Raw genomic sequence first — 17,743 nt, forward strand, 5'->3', positions numbered from 1 at the left:
TAGTTAATCTGTACTGTTATAGCGTGCAGGAAGCGTGAGTTTATTGCAAGTTATCTTTGAAATATGACACTCAAATTACTTTGATTCGTTTTTACAATCAAAGTGTAACATCATATCTCGACAGTAGGTCAGACTAATTTATTTTTAATGTCTTCGGGGAAAGCCATTTTCGGTCTAATTTCAATGATAAAAAACCCACCAAAGTACTGTACTAGTCACAAGTTTGGAAACATCCAAACTTCCAATGGTTTCAAATACATTATAAGGTCAAGAAATTCAAGATAATAACGTGATTATGCGCAGCTGTGAACCAAAACTCATTCCAGGTCAAAGAGCATCTTCCACATCATATAATCTAGAAAATAACGATTTCCAAAGCTGCCGATAAAATGTTATCGGTATGCGTGTACCCCGGGAGTACATTTTGAAGAATCTGATTTAGGGCTGAAACAAGTCCTCTAGTGTTTCAAGTACCTGGCTTAAAAACAATACGCAAAATACCCCCCCCCCCCCCCCCCCCCCCCCCCCCCCCCCCATACTGAAGGTTGTCCTGATCAAATATGTCCTCTCAGCTTGCACACATTTTATTTGCCTATTAAGGTTAGAAGGAAACGCTCCCCGAAGAAGAAAAATAACAGTGATACATCAATATATGTGGCCCCTGACGAAGTGACTACTGACTGGAGACAACTTAAAAGCAGTCAAGGAAACCTGGTTCCCATGCCAGATACCGCTGCAGTCATTAGCTTTCCTTTGGGATTGCCAATACCACAAAAACACAGCTAGCTAATTTCGTCTCTCCTCCTCTCCTCCCATCTCTCCTTGGCCTTTAGATCCCCATAGAAGTACTTTTTTTATAATGCGCCATGGTGGAAGTGGTATGCTGGTGTGCCGGGTCCTTTTGCCTTTGATGGAAACATGCCCCAAAAGAGATTTGTCTGCAAGAATACAGTATGTAGAGATGGAAAAGATGGAATGTTATTAGTTTACTATTATGACTAAAGAATAAACTTATTGTCACCTTCCAATTTGCATTTATTTTCACTGTCTGTTACAGCAATTCTCAAATATGAGTAAACCTGCGAGTGCGTGAAAGCACTTCAGGGGGTACTTGAGATTATAATAAGGCTTCTACAGTAGAGATAGAGTGATATGGGTTTTTTTTTTCAGACTAGTGCCAACTATTGGTAGTTAGGGAAGCTGGTGGCCGCTATTTGAAATTGATCTTCAGTTCTAATAAAAGGTAAACAATCATTTCCCAAGAAGTACATAATTGAAAAAATGTATGTGTGGTCAGCCAGGGACAAATGTGTGCCCCAGTCAAACCCCTATTGTTGCTCTTGTATTGGTGATCACTGCTGGCTGTTCCATCAAATAGGTAGTCAAGGAAACAAATAAACAAAAACATGATTGAGGTGACTAGAGCAGAGTAGAGCTGAGCCACCGGTTCTGTGCAGTGGAGAAGTGCCATGTGAGGGGGAGTGTGGCTCAGACCATGGAAAGCCCTGTTCGGATTTTTTTTGTTTTTCAGATTTCGTGAGAAGCGGTGTTCATCTTAACTTTTTGGTAGCGTTAGCCGTCACTTTGTTAAGAACGCTACCACCGCTTACAGGTTTGGAGTGGAACTGTACTTACCACATTGATGAACAAGTTGATTTCTCTTTCTTGGTGATGTGGAACTACTTTCCCAAAAAACATCAAATGCAGAAAAATGTTACACATAAAAGGTTTGTCTGGTAGGCTTGAGACAGAAGCCATTCTATACGCGCAACTGGTTGCAGTACCGAGGAAGGGACGTTTCAGCCCTTCTCCCCTGCTGTGGTTTCAGATTACCACCGGCACACTTTCAACTGCTTTGCACATATAAAGTGACATAATCACATTAGTCAATAGCTGTAAGAGACAATTAAAATGTCCTTTCAGATGACAGTTTCTTGGGGCACCAGAAATCTCTCTACTCGGGTGGCTTTTCCATTCTCAAACGCGGCACAAATTGCAGCCGGGCCGCCCCGCTTTCATCATCCGCGTGGTCTAGGACGGCAGGGGGTGACTTTTCTACTTAAGCAAAAATTTAATGAGGGCCAACCGAGGATAAGCAGAGCGAGACAAGAATGTGAAATTAGCTTGCTGCTTTTACTGACTTTTTATGTCTTGTAATGTCATTTTTAATGGGCCAGTGGCTGATTTGGAACAACCTCATCTCGATTTCCGAAAGAAGGTGAAAGATGAAGGGAATATTTATAATGCGGATAAGCCAAGCACAAGTCCCCTTGAAATGAGCATGTACAGTATGTGTGTGCGAGAGTGTGTGTGTGCGTTTGTGTATGTGTGTGTGAGAGAGCAAGTGAGGGGGCCCATTAAGCAGGGCAATGTGTTACCTCAGCTGTGACTGGTACTTGTGCTGTCTCAACACTTCTGTGAGTTTCTTGGGTGTTTTGACATGAAACAGTGACTTGTTGTAAAGGCTCTGACTCCGCTAATTTGGTTACTAAGCAGGACTTTAATTTGGAAGTTTAGTCTCTGAGGCACTCACCACTTTTGAAAACATTAGAAATCCCAGTTACTCATAGTGTGGTAATGGTGTTTCTTATAAATAAAATACCTAATTAAATATTTAATGCTACATTCTCTATCTTTGCACTTACTCAGCAATCGTCTTCAAACATTTTTATTAACGATGACTTGTCAACTAATCGATTACCAAATTAAGGGATAATCATTTTGGATAAAGGCAAATGTGTTTGATTTCACAAAACCAGATTAAGCCTATGGTGGCTCAGTGGAAGCCTCACAGTTAAAAGACGCAAGTTCGAATCCACCGGGCTCCGGCTTTCCTGTGTGGAGTTTGCATGCTCTCCCCGTCCCCGCTTGGGCTCCCCCTCCCCTTGCCCTCCGGCCTCCTCCCACACACCAAAAACATGCATGGAAGGTGTATTGGCCACACTAAGTCGTCCTTAGGTGCGCTTGGGTGCGTGAATGGTTGTACTTCTGTGCCCTGCGAAGGGCTGGCAACCAGCTCAGGGTGTCCACTGCCCAAAGTCAGCTGGGATAGGCAACAGCAAGCTTGCGACATGTGTGGGGATAAGCGTCCATGGATAATGGATGGATGGATATTAAGCCTACATTCACGGAACACTGCTGAGAAGCGGAAACTTTGTTCGTTGTGCTATTTTCAATTAAAAAGTGATCCAAACCTATCAAAAATATCTGTTAATTCAGCACTTCATGAATTGTCAATTCACCTTATTAGTTTTTCCAAACTGATGCTCAATCTTACACACAGCCAAGCAAAAAATCAAAGTGAAATTGCCTTCCTAAGTGGTAGATAGCATCTCTTGTGAAAGAGTTTGTGGTTGTTTTGTGTGTTAAAAATAACAGATTTACCAAATAGCTCTCAGGCTATATGAGCAGTTTCAGACCTCCCTGCTTTTTCTGCACCGTTTTAAACATTGGCCTAAGCTCTGTATAGGTTTCGCTAATGCTACGGCTCCTGTATAGACATTGTGTGACTTGAAAAAGAAACACAGCTCCAAACAAAGTCCACCCACTGGTTCCAGTGTCGGACTGCCCTCTTAGGCCTGGTCTTTCTCCGCGAACAGCTGGGTGGTAGCCTCTCTTCAAGCCGTATCTACCACAGCCATTTTGAGACACACTCCCTACTTGTCCTGTGGTTTCTACAAGGAATTTCTGAAAACTCCCTCAGTGATCTTCATTGTGGCTGGAACTTTATTTTGTTTGAAAACTAGTGCTGCTCTACAGGTGGAAGAAGGTGTAGCGGATTAGGCATTGTGTAGTAGCATCCATTGAAGTATTAAATGTTCCGTCATTAGCGTTCACCCCGAGGCGCTAAGAGATAACATAAACGTTTCACAGTGATGACTCTATTTTACGCCACAGCAGACAAACAAGTGCATGGCATCCAGCCAACCACAAGTTGTCTTTGCCACAGATGACACATAGTTTGTCATACGCAAAGTACAGAATTTGACAATCTTGGTTAGTACGCATGCGACGGGGAGAACTACATATTTTGGTGCAAGAACCAATATTCAATGCTCATGAATACCCCAACATGGAATTTTATTTACTTTAGTGTCAACTTCCCTCCTTCCGTTTTTTTTCCTTTTCTAAAACATGCAAAATGTTTCTTGGACTTGTGTTTGCGATTTTGTTCCCGGTCATGTTTGTCTAGATTTTCATCTCCAGACTGTTAAGGTAGGGTTTAATATGGCAGAGAAAAGAATGCAAAGGATTTTTACAAAGAGGACCATTGAGTGCACAGCACCCTACATGGCTAGCAAAGCACTGCGCAGCCAGCAGGCAACGATTTAGCAGGGCGTGGATCAAACCACATCTTTGGCTTCCGCACACATTCATAGATAAACACACATACATGTACACGCCCACAAACCTCAGGTGTATCCACATTAGACACGCCCTGTCTCTCCTTTTGAAAAGCAAAACGAGGGCTCCTGGGGAAAGCAACGATCCTGGTCGACCAGTCTCGCTGTTTTTTATTTGTCTTGAGTCTCTTACAACAAACATTAGGCTTTTGCTACCTTTTTTCAGGTCACGTCCAAAAGAGAACCGTCTACATAGCTGAAGGAGCTACCAGTCATATGTTTGTTATGCGCTCAGCTAATTTACACAGCTAGCTAGCATGTCTAAATACAAAGGAGAAATCAATAATACCCAGCCTCACAGCAATAAAAAAAGCTATGTATTGTCACCACAAAAGGACACAGAGGATTAGTTAAAGGGTTACACAGCTACACAGTTGGTAAACACATCACTTCAGCTAACTGGAACAAAATCAGTTTTGTCATTCATTACCTCTACATTTCATTTGGAGACTTTGGATGGACAAATGAAGCGCATTTGGTATTTTTTTAACTCCTCCAGACTATGTTAGAAGACGTAGTATACATTTCCATCGCACCAACCTTTATCTTTAGACCAAGAGTACCCTTTAGAGGTGTCAAAAACTATGGCAAGTACTTCATGTTTTTAAGCTATAATGCTCAGCCCAACTCCAACTGCACAATTGGAAAAGTAGTCTCCAAAATGTTTTTTTTTTTTTTTTTAATGAAGGCGTTGCATGGAGCTAAAACTGCAATTGCGGTAAACGGGAGCACCACTAAGTTTCATCTTGAATATGCACTCCCTTATGTTCAAATCTGCCACCCCCCCAGTGGTTTCTGGGGAAAAAACCATCATGCTTTACACAGGCCTACTGTGTACTAGCTCCTCTTCCAATAGCCAAATTTGGCACTTAAGACACTCCGTATTGCATTCCCTGTGACCCTGTGACCTGCTAGTGGGAACATGGCAAAGGACAAGAAGCCAAACAAATACAAGGGTCTCATTTGAAGCAAGGGGTTATGTCATCTACGACACACGAACCCACCAGTCAGAATCCCTTCCCCTCCTTAACACTTGCCCGTCTGTAGTCATGACGAATGTTTTCCTACATCAAAGAGAAGGAAGGCACAACTTTGATCAGTTTTTGAACGTCTACTTTGAAAAAAGGCGATAGTGCCCTTTCATGGCGGTTTATTGACTTGAGGGGTCTGCAGGCCACAAGCTTTTCTAATTACACCGTGACCTGCTCTGGGAGACACATTCCTTCTGTCTGATCTTCCGTTTATTTCCTTCATACCATCAGGATTTTTTTTCTCAAAAAGAACTTGAATGTTAATGCACTTGGTTTGGCCAAATGGGTGCCCTTTTCTTTTCTTTTCTTTTTTTTTTTTTTACCAGTTCTTGCTTACTGTTTTGCATTTGATTTTTAGAGACAATGTTTTGAGAGTGTCTGTGGAGACCTCTGTTCAGGTCTAACTTTGGGGGAGGGGGGGGCTCTCCCCTCTTTCTATCCTACTTCCAACATATCTGAGCATAGAGCCTTTTTGTAAGTGTGTCTGCAGATGAATGTCCTGCTATACATGGCTCAGGAGGCTTTGAGACAGGTTGAACTCATGACCCCAGATGTTTTTGTGCCTAGCCTCCAAGGGAGAATGGTTGGTGTCAATTGCAAAGAGAACGATTTTGAATAGGGTCTTCTCTCATCTTAAAGGTAGTGTGTGTAATTTTTCACATGCACCTGTATAAGTTATGTTTTCTGAATGGTGCAAGGCTGCAGTTTTCACCACACTCCTTGTTTGTTTATGGGATTTGGCTCCCGGGAAGGACAGCTTTATAGACTGGTCCATTCAGGGTTGCTGAAGCGGCTGTTGCCCGGCAGTTTGTGGCGTTCTCATGACCTCACCTGGCCCTAAAGAAGGAGTTCTGCCTAATGATCTGTGCTAATGGCAATCAAAAGCCACTGTCGTACCGCATCACGATGGCAACATGAACTTCACTTATGTTTCAGATATGCCAAGAATTATATTCCAGTCTACAGAACCTGAATGATAAGCGCCAGTGCGGATTCCGAATGAAGACATGTCTGTGTTAATTAGCTGTACATCTGGACTGTACAAGAGAGAAACTGAAAAACTGAAACAACAGTACTGGCACATCATGGTGCTTTTGTTGCATATAACACTTCACTAGCAACCTTAAACATTTCTAGGACTTCAACTATTTAAAAAAAAAAAAAATCGATTAATCTGTTGATTTTATTTAAATTTGTCATTGAATTGGGTAAAAAACTAGCGCTGTCAAAATTAACCCATTAATCAGCAATGAATGGATTATTGAATTAATAGGTAATCTTGTCATACTATTTCTCTACTCTTTTGAATAAATGTATAGGGGTTTAGGGCAGGGGTGTCATGGGCCACATTGTAGTCATAGTTCTTGTCCAAGGGCCTTTATGACTATGAAATCAAATAAATGGTAAGTATAATCATCACCCATTTACACATTTTGAAATCAAAGGCCACAAACTGTTAAAAAGAGAGATTAATAACAAAAAAAAAGATAAAAGTTGAAGATAGCTTGAAAATGAGGGATTTTAGCTTTAGCTTTAGTTTTGTCTAGTGTCAGAAAAAAAGTCTAAAATGTTAATGATTTGTTTTACATAGGATAAACAAATACATCATTTTGATTCGGTACAGATTAAAAATTCTCCTTACATGCAGGCCTAAAAAAAATTCAAAATATTTTGATAATGGATTAGTTTGATTAGTCAATTAATCATTTAATTGTTGCAACGCTAAGAACGACCACACTCCTCAAATGACACATCTCCAGCCACATAAACATCAACAACGGGTTTTTCCTTATAAACACTTTTGAAAACCCCCAAAAAACATGTTCCCGTTTAAACCAGGTCTTTGCCATGTAAACAGTCTGAGCTGAGTTTGAAGGGCTTGCGTGAAAGTCTTGGCAGGCTTGGGATGCCTCATTGACAGATCCCAGGATGTCCTGCTGGGGATGACGCCCATCATGTTGGTTTCTCCGTGTTCTCTTTGGAGGTGGGCTTTTACCTCCTGCGTGGTTCTCGGCTGTGCAAGTGACACGCTATTTGTCTTGATGTCGGAGTAAACCTCGCGCCAGACTTCCACATATGGATTGGACCTCGCAGCGAATCCTGTGAACAGGACAGTACTGCTAGGATTGTCATGCATTGCATCGTTAATGTCTATTTTCAAATGTGAATTATTGTTCAGTGTTGCTGCGAAGCATTCTAACCATCCAGTTTCTGTCTTCAATAAGGTTGAAGCATATCCCGGCTGATTTTGGGCAATAGTTGCTCACAGAACCTTGTTTATATTATTTTAGAGGTGCAACCGATTAATCGATAATCAAATAATCAATGGGACAGGTGGACAATAAATCATATTCATTCAGTTAATTTGTTGTTTGCAAGATAAAAGATTTGGCTAAAACATAAAATCGGTTTGAAAAAAAAAGGTTTCAAATCGTTAATAGCTCGTTCAGTGAACCCTCTTTTACCCAATACTTGAAAATAAATAAATACTGAGGATTAAATACCTGGACTCATGAAAAATATGTAAAACTATGTTTTTAAGATTCAATGTTTTATTTGTGACATTTAAGCAAATTACAAATGAGACTATATTTCTAAAATTCCGATGCATCGATTAAATGACTTTACCCAATGAGTTAAAAACTGAGTGATCCCTGTACAGTATCCCTTTGGTAACGCCAGTCCTGAAATTTCTCTGACACCCCGCACCGCAATTAGAGTGAGTTCCTTGTTCGTCCCGCATGATCGAAAGTGAGGACATTTGAATCCGTTATCGTATTAGTTTCATTCATTCAACTCGAGCGCGCTGCCATCATCCATCTTTTGTCCCTTTCAAGTCTAAGTCAGTTTCTTCCCATGCCTTTTAAGACTGATGTTTTATGAGCAGATATGGGAAATGTCACAGCGAAACCCTTCTCCCCCTTCTCCTCCTCTACGCCTTCTCTCCGAAACCCCCCCACCATGACACCAGTCCACCCCCTCCTTGTCCTCCCCTGGGGCCAGGAGGGAAGACATTCCTGAGCACAGGCCACTTCAGAGCTGTGGAACAGAGCCGCTCAGTTTTATTGTTTTGATCTGAAGCAGTCTGCTGTCGTGCGTGTCATTCTTATATAGCATTAGCTACCCATAAAGAAGCGATATTACATCCAAGATGAGCATTTTATGGCTTCGGGGATCGTTAATGTTTCCGACAGGCCAAAGCGAAACACGCCGCCTGTTGTGTTCTCCTATTTCAGGGACCACCAGCCTAGATGAGTTGAAAGTTGAAAGTTCCCCAGCAGTTGAATAGAATTTAAGAGTAGTTGATGAAATTGACACGTTATGGTTTAGCATGTGGACTCGTGAGTGTGGATTTATTATGCGTACGCAAAAACGAAACACGCGCTGACCACCTTGCCTTTGAAACGCTGTGGTTGTTATCCCAATTTATCTCGAAGCACGCATTAAAGAATATTTTAATTAGACGGATTAACATCTCATTAACTGGCCCTTCATCATCATTGGAGACTTGCACCGAAAACCCTCCCCCAATCTGTTGACCGCCCCTCTCTTCCCACTGTTGGTCGCGGTGTGTTAACCGTGACGGCTTTTGTCCGAGTGTCACCGTGCTTTTGGAAGTACACAGGGAATCCACACTGGCGCTCGTTCTTGCGGGAAAATTACCCCTCCGTGCTTTGTTTGCCCGCTGAAAGAATTTGCATTAATTATAGGAGGTATTCATTTTCTTCATAGCCTTTACTGTATAATTAACTCGCATTGCAATCTCGAATCATCGACAGGACTATTTTATTCATTTGTGCGCTGTACCTTCTCAGTTATCGATAGCACAATTTTTAAAGCGATGTTAAAATTTTCACACAATTAGTTCAGATAATTAAGTTAAACTTTTGTTGCTAGCAAAATTGTATATTGTCTCATTAGTGATGTGCAGCATTTTATGCGTAATACTCCTGGTCACATATAGAGATGCAACGATTAATTAGTAAATCAACAGCTAATCGATTAGCAACTTCATCGATAAACATAATCAAGGAATCGTTTCGAGACCTAAACCTGCAAACTTTATTTGGAAAGCCAATTTTCTAGCTTCTTAAAAAAACAATTATTGAAATGATTATTCATTGCAGCCCCAATGGAATCCCTCAATATGAATCTGAGCATTCAGAAATGTATTGTTTCCTCCCATGCTATTATTGTTTTGGAAAAAATGAACTTAAGAAAAACGATTTTTATTTTTGTGGAAATATATTTTGGGTCAGATTGCAGGCTGACCAGACCGGGACCTCCGGCTTGTTCCTCTTCGTCTCCGTTTTGTGTACAGAAAGTGGTTTTGCTCGCAGTGCGCAGTCTTCCAAAAATGATGTATTTTTTGGCAACACAGTACGTGGTGCCATCACAGAAGTGCAATTTACTTTTGCCAAGGGCTCGAACACAACCCCAAACCCAGACAGAAGCCAGTTTCTGCACTTGTTGCTTACTGTCCGGTTGGTCCTTTTTTTGTCTTTGGTCCTTGTCCATTTCCTTAAAAAAAAGACACATTTGACCACAGTAAATGTTTCCACTGTGCATTGGTCCATCCGTGCCTCCGGACACAGTTTGCTTAAGGCCTTAAGCAAAGTTTTTGCTGGCGTGTGTTAATGTAGCTAAATACTGTGGTGCTTGACAGCCGTTTTCAAAGTAACCCAAAACCCTTGTGGTTCTATCAGCTTAAGATGACTGCTTGTTCCTAACGCGCTGTTGTGTCAGGGATCAGAGATTGCAGATGGTGAACTTGGTCCTGAGGCCTTTATACATTTTTATTTGAGGAACAACATTCTTAACTATGTAGTACGGTGGCAACGTAAAGATCCTTGGCCCATTCTGACTCCGAAATTACAAGGCCCCTCTTGAACGCGGCCTCAAACCGCATTTCAATGAGTCGTTAATCTTAACGACTTAACAGTTGGGATAACATAGATGTATCACAGCAGATTTGAACGCAAAGAAAGAACGACTCTTCTGAAGATCCAGAAAATCCAAATCGCTGACAGAAAGCCTCGATGCCATAACTTGACCAAGTGTACAAACTCTAACCGAAAGAGCTCAGGATGCAAGTTCAGATTTTTTGGAAAATGGCTGAAAGGATTTGGAAAAAGAATGCTTCCGCTCAACTGCTTTTCACTAGGGTTGATATATTTTGATATTCAATTAATCGGTCGATTATCTTGTCGATTAATCACATAATTAATTTAAAACATATTTTAATTTCCACAAATTGATTCTAAAACACGACAGTATTTCAGTAACATGTTAAAAATAGGTAAAAATGTTTATTTTTTCCATAGTATAAAGCAATAAAGCAGATTTTTCCATAGCATAAAGATGTGAAGAAACCACTCCGCATATTTGCACTAACTGCATGTCTTACCGTGCCCTTCCCGAAACCGTCTTTTGAATACCCCAGTCATAGTCGATTATCTGTTTTTGCAATCACAAGTAGCATTAAAGAAAAATGTCTTCGGTCACCTTGTATTCAGCCGGTCACCTTGTGTTCAATGGCTCTAATGCATCTGCCAATGACAATATTTGGAAAACTTTGTGAAGGGCATTATCATTGCCCATCAAGGAGTTGCATGAAGTCATCATAATAGAAAAATAAATAGGAGACTTCATTAAACGACAAGTCAGGCCATTAGTTTAAACTTGTATTGACCTCCCATTATGTCAGTTTTTCACATTTTTTTTGGTTTAAACGAGTCTTTAAAAATATTGACCATTTTCCTAAGGGTTGAGCACGTCCTAGTGGGCTTTGGCCATCTACTTTGATGAGGAGTAATGAGCATGCATGGCACTATAATCATTTTTGCTTGGTCTTAGGGCAGCAGCGTGTAATTAGAAAGGGTTGATTTCCTGCGCCACAGAAGGGCCTAAAATTGAAGGCCTTGCCCCGACCAAGGTTTCGGAAAGTCACCGAAATAGCTCTGGTGACTTTCCGTCCTTGTGTCTCTCTACGTATAGTAGCGGTCGGGTGGCAGTGCTGTCACCATGACATACTGCAGCCTGTTCCCCAGCACTTGCATGATCTGCTTTTATGTGGCGCCCCTTGTTTTCAGAGCCATCCACCCAAATTACAACTCTGCCTTAATCTTTTTTGCATGCGACATGACTAAAAACGTGTTTCAACTTAAGTGAACTCGCCACTACCAGATTTTCACGGGCGCTGCCATAAAAGGAGTCCGTTCAGTACCACTTATGCACAAAGACATTATGTATAGCGTACATTGTCACGGTTTTAGAGATTTAGTTACTGCACCAGTCAAAAGTTTGGGAACTCCTTCAGATTCTAACGCTCTGAAATTGTGCTATTTTTTCTTGATAATACACACCTGTGAACTGAAAGGCATTTCAGGCCACAAAGCATCATAACGCTGATGGACAAAATACCAAGATGTGCAAAGTTGTTATTCAGGGAAAAAGGGGCCGACTTTGAAAAATCTAAATTTTAAAATATGTACTGATAAAGATTTTTTCACCAAATAATTCCATCAATAACGTTGATTACATCAGGAAGAGTACTACAATTGAAAGAATTGTTCAATATTGAAAACCGATACACAAAATTAAAGGGCATTTCCAAATTTTTAAGCGCTACTTTGTAATTGTATTACTGGCTTTAGGTGACTTGTACATATTGACTTAAGATAAAAACTGTTGCTTTGACCAATCTGCATACTTGGTCTTCTAAAGATTCATTTGCTCAATGCTAACACGCAATGTAAAAATGCCTCAGGCAGTCTAAAAATACTGCATTGTTGTTAATCTTGTCAGCAATTCATATTTGAACACAAACGGTGTAGCTAAACATGTTGACGGACAATATAATAGTGCCCATAGGCATATATTCTTTATCCTCTGTCGAAAAAACACTACTCATTAAATTATTTTCTGCACGAAAAGTTTCTTGGTTTTGATTTTTGTCTTTGTTTTTTGTCTGATCCAATATCGGATCAAAGTCCTTTCTACTGATTTTCATGATTTAAGATGGACATGGAATGAAAGAATCATGAATCTCAAGGCACCGCCGTACCTCATTCCCACTCTGTGCGGTGTGAGAATATGGACGCAGCGGGGGTTCCGAGGTCAGGGTGACAGCAGGTCCCGGCCTCGGCTGAAACACCTTTGGGACATTGGCAGGTTTTTCTGGATGTCAGAGGCCACGCAGAGGTGTCACCGCAACCCTTCCGCTTCCTGCGTCTGGCATTCATCTTTGTTTAGGAGCCCTTTAAAAAACACTGGACAGCTTTGTGTCCCCTGTGTTGCGGCGGGGGCCTGCAGAAAACGGCTCGCTCTGTTTCCGATTAGCTCGACAGCCCGGCAACGCACCTCGTCCCCCGAGGGGAGAAGCAGGACGCTAAAAGACGTTTGCGACCTCGGAGTTGAGACTGCAGACGGAGGCATCAATTGCACGTCTGCTCAAGTCTCCCCTGCTGAAGAGTCATTGTCATTACCGTGGTTTACCGCACCGGGCACGCTGACGTGTTCTTGAGGCAGGGATTACATGCTATCTTGAGGTTGCTCCTTCTCCATATTAATTGTAGCCATGGCGAGTGTGCAACTTTGGCACCCGACAGTCGCTTACCATGCTCCCTTGTCTGGCACCATGATTGAAATGGTCTTTCCATGCGGGGCTGGATTTTCTCAGCAAAGAAAACCTGGTTTTTACATCCCGGGTTTGGATTCCCGAGCAGAGTAGAAGTCGGGTAAAGCCATTAGCACGTTTGGAGTAACAGTAAATCCTCCATATAGGCGGTGCAAGAGAAGTGAGGTCAACTACTTTACTCGTGATTTTACATTATGCACATTAAAACTGAATTGTAGATACTCAAGTCGTCTTCATTATCAAGGGCTTCAACAAACAAATCATTTTTGTTGATTATTTGATGAATCGACTTTTAATTTGCATCCCTTAATTTATTATTAAAAAGGGAGCTTGGTAACCTAAAATGCTTGTTATTTTTCCAAATCTTTTTAAACTTAAAAGGCAACTTTCAAATTTGGTATTTTATTCAAAACTCAAAGTCATCATTTTTTTGTGCGGCCCCATGAATTGATGTGGCGGGCCGCATCTCGGCCCCCCGGCCTTGAGTTTTACACCTACGCCATAGCCTGTGATCGAAAGGCAATGCCGGTCAGGTATTACTTGATCCGAGTAGTCCCATGTACCGTCTAAACTGGACCGTACCGCTTGGTGGAAAGTGGAAACAAGGCTTTACATTCCTGGCATTCAAGCTTCAGACTCAACATGAAAGGCAAAACTGGTGTGGAATTTTAATGTTGCGGAAATGTGTGTAGGTCACAAAGTTTTGGTGAGACCTTCACAATTGTTTTACTGTGTATTGTCAGTTATTTATGAAATTTCACACACTGTAACACTGTTTTATTCGTAACAGGAGATGTTCATAGCCACGTTGCCCAAAGAAGATTCCCACCTGACGGAAACCTCCTGGCCACAGGTCTCGGCGGCGGTCACCCCAACGTTCCAGATGATGTTTTCAGACTAAGCCTCGCCAAGGGAGCGTCTATGTCTCTGCCCTCCTCGCCACTTCTCCCACGACAATCCTACATGTTGCCTTTACGGCCTAGCAAAAGATCTCCAGGTATGTTTTTGGTTTTTGTACTTTTACGTGTCATTGCAAGTCTTTCTGCTTTTTCTGGTTATTTCTTGATTTTTCTGAAAAGTTCATCATTGTAAGTTGCACCTCATCCTCATGTTAAATCCGCATCAGCGCCGTATGTTTAGATTTAGCTAGCTGTGCCTCTATTCACGCTAAGGAAACTTCTTGCCAGCAGCTGTGTGGGCCTTCAAAGCAAAGAGATACCTTTGTTTCTAAACTTGTTCCAACCTGAGGCTTTCTGTCTAGGAAATCTTGACAAAGAGGATAGAAAATCCTTTCAGTGGTCAACGTGGCCCCACTTCCATGTGGGACTCATCTGTGTGCCGTTCTGGTCTTTGTTTATTCCAGTTGTAGCTTTGATCTACACTCAAAAGTCTTGAGTTAACGGACACATGCTACATGTTTGGGGACAGAAAATAAAATCTTGATTTTCTTCAATCTTCTGGAAGAAATAAATAAACAAATAAATACCTATCAATAAATGTTTATTCGAAGGTTTTATTCATTCAAAAAAAAGAATGTAGGCAACATTCAGGCAAAAATAATGAAAAGATTTACAATCAGTTTTAACATAAATTTAGCATTCATAGCTTGTGCATAACTTGCTTAAAGTGCATTTATTCTGCCGTTTTCAGCAGTAAAATGTTCATGTTTTGTGTATTATTTGATCATTAAATTATCTCAGTAAATTGTTGTCTTACTAAATCATTATAATCATGTACAAATAATACCTTTAAAAACACATTTTTCTACATGCTGTCTGTCGACTGTGCTCAAGGCTTGTGTGATGACCAAATAAATGTTGGGCACGTGACATTTACATGCCTATCCATCATTGATCATTATCTTGTGCCTTCAACACGTGATGCCATTTTCAGTCAACAGCAAGTGAAAAAAATGTTTTTCAAGTATTACATGAAAAATAATTTAGTTATCAAATTGACTCCTTCAATCCCAGGGACAAAATGTTATGTTTTATGAGTCCAAGCATTCGATTCCAGGTCCTTATTTATATTTTCAAGTCAAATGGACTATCCCCTCACCTTAGCAAAATCTCAATTTAGCTTATTTCCAAATGTTTGATTCTTCGAAAGAGAATATAATCAAAGTAATTTGATGTATTGCTTAGTCCTTATATGCTGTAGCTAATCTTAGCTAATGGCTTTCCCTTGGGAAGCTATCCGCGTTTCAAGTCCAGATTTGTTCTCGCGGACCTTGTTCAAGCTATGTGATCATAGATTCATAAATCAAATGCTAGTCACATGAATAACTATACCCTATCGATTCAGGGATCACACATCAAAGGCAACTACCCACTTGGGGCGGCGGTCTGTGGCATGTACAACACAAACAGGGGTACACACAAATGACTTGTGTTATGGAGGCCAGCCAAGAAATGGGGGATGGTGAAAAGATGCTTCTCAACTATCCTTACAGGTACCTGCGAAAACCCACTGGGGAGAGTTCCCACCTCCAGTTAATAAACACATCTTGCAGGAAATGTCGCAACTCTGCGACAAAAAAACATGGTGTGTCTGCATGCCGCGATTGGCATCCTTAGGGCTTTGATTGCAAAAGATTATACCCCCCTCAAATATATTGATTATCACCACTCATTCTGGATGCCTATCGAATGATCAGTTTTTCAATCATTGATTAGGTGTCGGTTATAACTCCTCACAAGTATAGATTCTTCATCTTCAGCAAAGAGTGACTAAGTCACCGTCAAAGCATCTGATGTGGAAAAGTTTGTGTTCAAGCCAAGACTCCGAAATAAAATAATTATTTATAATTCATGGATGGCGTCACCCAAGATTGCTACGATGTATTTTAGTCCATTTCAATGCAGTCAAATTGACGTTGTGTGGTGTTTATGTCACCTCAACCATGTCAAATGTGCTTAATAATAAGTCAAAGCTTGTTTGAAGCACTCCTCACGTACTGTTTTCTTTCCCTTGGCGACATTGTGAAACGACAATTTTCTCTTCAAAACGCTTCGTGTAACTCGCAAGCATGTGTTAACGACATTTTGAAGTCTGAATTCATCAAAGGAGAGTCTACATGCTGCTCACAGATGTGGATTCTCGCCACATTCCAAGAGACAATGTCTTGCAAGTGTGATGACACAAGAGTTACTTGCATGCAGACAAAAAAAAAGTCACTGTTCATTTGGTGTGTAAATTTAACCTTCGCCGTCTATTCATCGGTTTTTTAAGATGTTCACCCTACCATCAAAAATCACGTCATCTTTAAAATGTATTTAAACTTCCACTCAATTAAGAACTAGCGATGTGTTAGAGGGATGTGGTTTCCCCGCTGAATCGGAAAGCGCTCTTGAGGCTTAGCTTCGTTTCCCGACACGTGGGATAATCGATTGCAGTTCGGAAAGTTCTTTTAATGAGAACCTCCGCGAGACGGTGCAGCGGAGAAGTGAGCGTTTCATTTTAAGTGGGAGTTTGATGGATGCCTGAGCTGAAAAGTCCCGGTGGCGCTGGCTGCCACCGCTTTGATCAGCTAAGCCATGAAAGGCACAAGTCTGCCATGTGTTGACCAGCACCTTGCTTCTTCGGGATTAATCGTTTACAAGGTTTTCAAAGACTCGAGCAAAGACATTTTGTTTGAATGAGTCAATGTCCGCCGTGCAGGTCATGGATCACTCGCGGAAAACCCGAATGCTTTGTTGTGAATGTGTCGGGATGTAGTTAGCGACTTCATAAATTAGTTTGGGAGTTGTTTGTTAAAACATTTGTTCAGCGTTTATCTTCCTATTTAAGGTTCCATTGACTTCCATGTCCCTACAGTGACCTCCTATGGCTGTAATAAGTTACTGAGCCCTTTCAAAGCATCTATAGCTTTGCTTGTCTCAGCCTGGGGGGGCCGTGGCATTTCTTCTGCAATGAGTTAAGGGTTTGAATTACACTTTTTTATTTAATTCACAGTCGCCCTCCTGAGACCAAGCCTATTAATTGTGTCCACTGTTGTATCACTTTCGTCTCAGTGAAACGTCTCCCACCCAAACACAAGACATCATTGGAAAGACTAGGATGTCCTCTACCGGGCACACTGGGACTTAGTTGGGTAGGGTCAGAGGAGTCAAAAAGTTAAGACTAAATATCCACTACAGTACACTACAAACAAATGGGTTCTTTCTTAGGAGGATGGAATGAAAAATCTCTATTCGGGCGAGCAGTGGGCTTTGCTGCATGAGCCCTGGTGTGAGTGAAGATGAAGATGTATTTTTTTTTTCGGATTGTCCGTCTCGAGCTTGCTAAGCACAGTTAATAGATCAAAAATGATTTTTGAATTATTTTTGATAATTGATTAATCGATTAGTTACCAAGTTTAATATAAAATTGTCCAAATCCTTGCAATTTCAGCCTGTCAACAGGTTGCAATTTCTAGAGTTCGGCAGAATTATTATCGATCAATATGATGAAACAAAATATTTGCTAATACTTTGGAAAAAGTATACCGTTGTTTTTGTCTTTTTTTCTAACATTAAATTATTAATAAATATTAATAAAAAAAAATAAATAAATAAATTATTTGTTTTGAATTGTGTTTAATGTCAATTTTAAACAATTTTCTGGTTTTGGATAAGAGAAATTAAAACTAGTTTTTTTTCCCATTAATTGGCAAGATAATTGGTTGATCA

The 17,743-nt window shown here is 40.9% G+C and overlaps 1 protein-coding gene across 2 annotated transcripts in view; it reads left to right on the forward strand.

Moving 5' to 3' along the window:
• The window catches only part of tanc1b (tetratricopeptide repeat, ankyrin repeat and coiled-coil containing 1b), an 81,070-nt gene that overhangs the window by 10,052 nt on the left and 53,275 nt on the right, over window positions 1-17,743 (forward strand). For both annotated transcript variants that reach the window (XM_088416088.1, XM_088416089.1), the window contains exon 3: window positions 13,864-14,070. In XM_088416088.1, coding sequence (XP_088272214.1) covers window positions 13,864-14,070 — 207 coding nt within the window. The remainder of the gene's footprint in view (window positions 1-13,863; window positions 14,071-17,743) is intronic.

This window comes from Hippichthys cyanospilos, chromosome 5, assembly GCF_059441005.1.
Source record: "Hippichthys cyanospilos isolate Australia breed blue-spotted pipefish chromosome 5, RoL_Hcya_1.0, whole genome shotgun sequence".
In the NCBI taxonomy this organism is placed as follows: domain Eukaryota; kingdom Metazoa; phylum Chordata; class Actinopteri; order Syngnathiformes; family Syngnathidae; genus Hippichthys; species Hippichthys cyanospilos.